The sequence below is a fragment of the Carya illinoinensis genome, chromosome 3 (genome assembly GCF_018687715.1).
Source record: "Carya illinoinensis cultivar Pawnee chromosome 3, C.illinoinensisPawnee_v1, whole genome shotgun sequence".
NCBI lineage: Eukaryota > Viridiplantae > Streptophyta > Magnoliopsida > Fagales > Juglandaceae > Carya > Carya illinoinensis.
The window spans coordinates 7,062,222-7,067,836 of record NC_056754.1 but is presented as its reverse complement, the minus strand read 5'-3'; the positions used below and the strand labels follow the sequence as shown (position 1 = coordinate 7,067,836).

Here is a 5,615-nt window from a genome sequence, read left to right as displayed (position 1 = left end):
GACCCTTGACCATCTGTTTAAATCCACTCATGATCAACATTGTGGCGTACGTGCAGCCTATTTTCATTTATTTCTCATGTTAGAACTATTACGGACACAAATAAATTACATAAAAATAAACTTATAAATTGATATAATTTCATAAAATTTACTAAATTTACTTTACACTAAAAATAATTTTACAATCTGACATATCATATCAAATTATATCAATTTATAAATTTATTTTTATGTAATCTTTTTATATAGTAAAAATTTCCTTTCTCGTATATTTTAGTAACCATGAGGTGCTAATTATTAATTTTTTCCGAAGTTACAAACCAAATTAATGACTTTAGTCAGTTATGAGATAGATACTAGATAGGTCCGCCGCCATCAGCAGAAGACATGCACTTCCAACAGCCACGTACCAAAAGGCCGAAGGGAAAATATTGTAAGCAACATCCCTCTTCTCCTGATCCAACCCAATTGTGTCTTGGGCTTGTGGGTTTGAATTGTCCACTCAAACAAGCACGAAGATTGCATGGGGTCAATTCTGTCTCAATGCAATTTTGGATTCGGGCCCGACGTGCGAGCGACCTTTTATAATTATTGACGTCCACAGAATCTGAGATCGAAAGGCCATGCATCAAGTTGATTAATATATACATTAGAGATGGTCGGTGAATTTTGTCTCTTTGGCGTTTGAAGAAATATATATATATATATTTGAAGAATAAAAAATTTGTAATACTTTTATAATAAAGTCAATGGCATGCACCATCATTATTTGATCAATCACATAAGTGAAGTGTATAAAAAATATGTAAAAATAACTGTATACAGCAAAACTTATTAATTCTAATTATTAATTCACTAATCCAAAAAGTTAAAAAGTAAATGATTGACTTTTACTAATTATTCACTTATGCTTTATTAATAGGTTAATTATATGCTTAATAAATATCAGACAGTTTTTTTTTTTTCTATGTTTTTAATAGGTTGTCTAAGAAAGTGAAAGCGTAAATAGATTGTAATCATTTTAAAATTATAGTGAACTGCGTGGTCGGTCAAAGTCAAATCGTCCGTGCAAACTTCCACGTGTATAAAAATTGCTGTTAGTCAGTTAAGGAGGTGTGAAATAGTTGCGTTTAGATATGTTTATAAATAAATAAATATTTATTATTTATTTAATTATTAATAAAATATATAAACAAGGAACAGACTCAGCCTTCCGTAAAAATAGACCCACTTTAACTAATTAATTTTCTAGGAAAGTTCGTCGGTGAGATCCCAAGTGAATCGGATAATAGAGAATTACTTGACCCGCTCCCTAACTCAAACGGCCGAATCAGTCCACGCAACCTTCCACGTGTACCAGTTGGCTTAAAAATTGTTGCCAGTCAAATCGGCATATGTAAAGGTAGACCCCATTTTAATTGAAGTTCCACTAAAATTTGGTTGATGAGAATTGAGATTCCAAGTAGCGGACGACCACGGCGAAAAAGGCTTCAGCTTCGACGCCTTCGTCACTTCCAGTCACTCTCTCGGTCTCACTGTAAGCGCTCGCAAATGGAGGAACAAAACGGGACGGAGAATCCCAACGGCGAAGAAACCCACTGTCACCGCCGAGAGCTGCAGGAGGGGGAGACCTTGTACAGCGTTTTCCACCATCTGCTGTCTGCGATTTTCTTCCCTGACGTACAAGGTGAACGAGCTCCGCTGCTGCACCGGATCAAGGCCTCTGTGGCCGATAACGCCCCTCTCCTCCGCGAAGCTTCTGGAAACACTGGGCGGAACGTCCTTCTCTGGACTCGTAGGGGCAGTCCTTTCCGTGCCCTCCTCGTCATCTCTGTGAGCGTCTCCTCTCTCTTACAGTCTTACTTGTGATTCCATTTTGCTTTTTTTTTTTTTTTAATCGTTTGTTAAGCGTTGGTTTAATGCTGGCTTTCGCGATCCCATTATTGCCTCAAAAGCGTTTCATTTTCAGTTTTGAAGTTTAGCAACCGTACCCAATATTGTAGGACGGTTCGATCGAATTATTAGTTTCGCTAATTAATCATAAATTCTAGGCTTTTCGAACGACTTCTTCTTCTTCGCCTTTATTTTTTCCCATCCCCTATTGGCTCCTTTAAGCTGATAGTCAGTTTTAGATGATAAGTTTGAGTTAAATAAAATATTATTATAATATTAATTTTTAATAATATTATTATTTTAATAATTAAAATATTTGAATTATTTATTTTATTTTAAACGAAAATATGGGAAAATTGCTATCTTGTCATTAACTTTATTCGTTCTCTTCCCAATTCTTTTCTTTTTTTCATCGCTCTTTTCGCCTCTTTTAATCTGATTCTAATTACGTATTGGGTCAAGATTTTTTAAAGAGTGTGATTTATGTTCTAATCAGTGGGAGAGGTTTTTTTAATTGTATTGCCAGGCTGAAGATTTAAAAGATTAGATGGCTTTTGGGTTCAAAAGTTCGGAAAGCGAACGTTTTCGAGTTTAAAAGCGATCCCTTTTTTTAAAGACGAGTTTTGACAAAAAAACTAGTAACTTTTACAGTATTGGTAAGAGTTGTCTTTCAGTTAGCAAGATAATAGGGAATAATGGAGTCCTTGAAGTAAAATTCTATCATGTTTCTAACGGTGCGGTTTAGGAGCAAGTTGTTACTTAAAAAAAGTTTCAATTTGAGCGGCTCCAAGGGTAGTTTATGATGCAGGTAATAATAAATCGTGGTAGGTTTGATAAAAACTTGTCTTAAGAGGTACTGATGACCCCAAATGAAGGCCCTGTTACACAACTAGCCAAAAATAAGATTTATAAATCAATATTATACCTCATGCATGCCTTGATACTCATGATACTGCCCAAAACCAGTATTACCTTTTACTATCTAGTAGAGTTCGCTTCCTATAATTGCCTTCACAATATTCCTCTAATACCCTGCCCTGTTCCTTATTGACAATTGGAAAACATTTGGTAGTCTTTAACAATATAACCACTTTGCACCTTATGGAATAATATGCTGGCACCATGTCACCCACACCACTTGCTGTTGATTGCCGTTCATTCTAATCCTCATGAGGCCGAGATACCGAGGAAGAAAATTTCTTCATCACTGACAAATTATGTGAACTGCTGAATAAAAAAATGTCTATTGTTTAATGATCCTGAGAACCTTTAATGTCAATCACTTCTCATCATTGGTATTAGGCATTAAGCAGTTTTATTTACATTAAACTATATTTTGGGAGGATCTGGATCAGTTGAGTTTCCTTTCTGAACGAATGTGTTAATTTGCTGCTCTTTGGTCTAAATATATGGAAATTTTGTATATATGCTATGTTTTTAGAACTCTTCTGAATTTCTCATAGTTTACTTTCTGAATTTGCTTCAGGTTGGGACGATCACACTTCTTACTTTGACAGGGTTGCTTGTCTTCATGCTTTTCTTTCTGGCTGCAACCATCAATGCTATTATCATATCTCTTCTGGTGTCTTTGGCAGCAGCAGGTGGCTTCTTGGCCTTTTTCTTCACCTGTGTAACATTCATATACATTGGAGCACTATCGGTTGCTGTCTTTGTTATTTCCTGTGCCACAATTTCAGCAATTGTTGCTTCTCTGATAGCTACAGGTAGAGCTAACTTTTCTTACTATTTTGTGCCCAAGTTAACTTCTTATTATCGAATCCTACCTGGTTGATGGTTTATCAGTTCTATAAACCTCAGTTATAATTTCCCATTTTTGCACTTTAGCGTTCAACCTGAAGCGATTTGTTAGCCTTGTATTGGTGGTTTGACTTGAAATTTCTTAGACAAAAATATTAATTGATTTTTACTTCGTAATCAGTGCCATATCTGTATACAATTAATTAGGATACAAAAATGATACACATAGCTAATAACGAAAAGTCATTGGACATCACCCATAAACTGGTGTTGAAGCCCTAATGGGTTCTTTCAATTTGAGCCATGAAAAATAATGCTGAAACGCTATGCTTTTGTGGTCGCATTCTGAGTGAGTTTTTGCAAGCAAGAAATCGGCTAAGTACATTGACTGGATCCTAATTTCATAACTTTATATTACTTTTCATTAGTTTTGTTTTGATGCTTTGCACCGTTTCTATTAACCCCTCCCTGGAATCGAAAATTTTTATCTAAACCAGGTTGGATCGGATTTTTCTTTGCTCTGTGGCTGGCAACAAAGAAAAGCCTGGGCCTTGCTAAGCACTCATTGACCATGACTGGTTCAGTACTCTCAGCTTACTCTTCTGCCAGGCGTTCTCGGCGCCATCGACAAGTAAAGAAGGTTTCAGATTGAGAAGTTACTGCAAATAGAAGTCCACGTGCGTAAAAAACTCTACTCCTGTTGCCTTGTTAGATGGTTATGCTTGCACAATCTTTTTGAGACATGGCTGTTATTATAATGTTGTGGCTAAATATCGTTGCTTGTCTGCGTTTTGAAAGGATTGATCCCTTTTCAATGCCTTTTTTAATTTATAAATATTCCCTTTTCAATACTTGGAGCCAATACTAGTTAAAGTGGTCTTCATATTTATTTGTATTCAGGGTTTGCAGTTTGCCCGTCCATTTGATAAAAAAAAAAAAAGGGATTCTCACATTTAATCTGTCTCTCTCTCTCTCTCTCTCTGTGAAGTTAGCGCTCTTGCTATTAGGGGTCTAAGCCAGTTGGTCTAGACCTGAAAAACCGGTCGGTCTCTATCCCAATTTTTGGGACTGAAACCATTTGGTCCTGTCCCAATGCTTATAAATTTTAGACCGGACTAACCGAACTCTTAGATATGAAAAATATTTTTAATAATTTAATATATTATTTTAATGCATTAATTATATAAGTTAATAATACAATTTTCATCTAATTTATTATTATTGACTATAGAAAATATTTTTTTAATAAGTTAGTTATATAATCTACATTAATAATTTTCTTAATTTTAATTTAATAATTTAAATAAATTTTTTTATTAATTTATTTTAAAAAAAGAGAAAAATAATTATATCGGATCGATAGTTAATGGTCCAATCTGATTCGGTCTCTATGAATATTTGGCCCGGTCCGATTCAGAAAAAATTATAGATCCATCACTCCGGAACGATTTACACCCATACTCACCATGTTAGTGAGAAATGCTCTTCTTACTCTTTAGGATTTGAATATGTGTTGGCCAAGTAATCTGTTAGGCCGTTGGCTTATCCTGTGATTTAATATCATGGCCGATATTTTATCCAACCAGAAAATTGTAGTAACCTTTCAATGATCAAGGATTAGGAATAGGATATTCTTTTTCTTTTTCATAAAAAAATGTCCTACTATCGGACACAAGCATAGACTAAATAGGTCACAGATAAATGTGAAGTGGGCCGTGTCTTGATCCGAATTAGTTCTAGGTCGGCCTGGTGGCTTTTTCAAATTTTCAGAAGCGGTCTCTTTTAGAGCATTCTCATTCGGTTCTCTAAAACACTAAAATTTTCATAATTTAGGGTTTATTTTGAGGTTTTGATCAAAATACCCCCCACATCCGGATCCCTATTTTAGGAAAAAAGTTTAGGGAATAAACAGTAAGTTCCCATATTTGGAGACTCACTATTCAGTCCCTAAATCATTTTTATCA

General features: G+C 35.0%; 1 protein-coding gene across 1 annotated transcript; it reads left to right on the top strand.

Annotated features, from left to right (window-relative positions):
• The first annotated feature begins 1,422 nt into the window (after positions 1-1,422).
• On the top strand, positions 1,423-4,608 carry LOC122302937. Its single transcript, XM_043114416.1, has 3 exons — positions 1,423-1,833; positions 3,380-3,617; positions 4,149-4,608. The coding sequence occupies exons 1-3, from the start codon at positions 1,444-1,446 to the stop codon at positions 4,301-4,303; spliced, it is 783 nt and encodes a 260-aa protein (XP_042970350.1). The 5' UTR covers positions 1,423-1,443; the 3' UTR covers positions 4,304-4,608.
• Positions 4,609-5,615: the final 1,007 nt, after the last annotated feature.

Bases quoted from the DNA above. Each gene is read 5' to 3' on its own strand.
- LOC122302937 (XM_043114416.1), top strand. From the start codon at position 1,444: ATGAGAATTGAGATTCCAAGTAGCGGACGACCACGGCGAAAAAGGCTT. The intron at 1,834-3,379 runs GTGAGCGTCTCC...AATTTGCTTCAG, and splicing joins GTGCCCTCCTCGTCATCTCT to GTTGGGACGATCACACTTCT. The intron at 3,618-4,148 runs GTAGAGCTAACT...TATCTAAACCAG, and splicing joins TGCTTCTCTGATAGCTACAG to GTTGGATCGGATTTTTCTTT.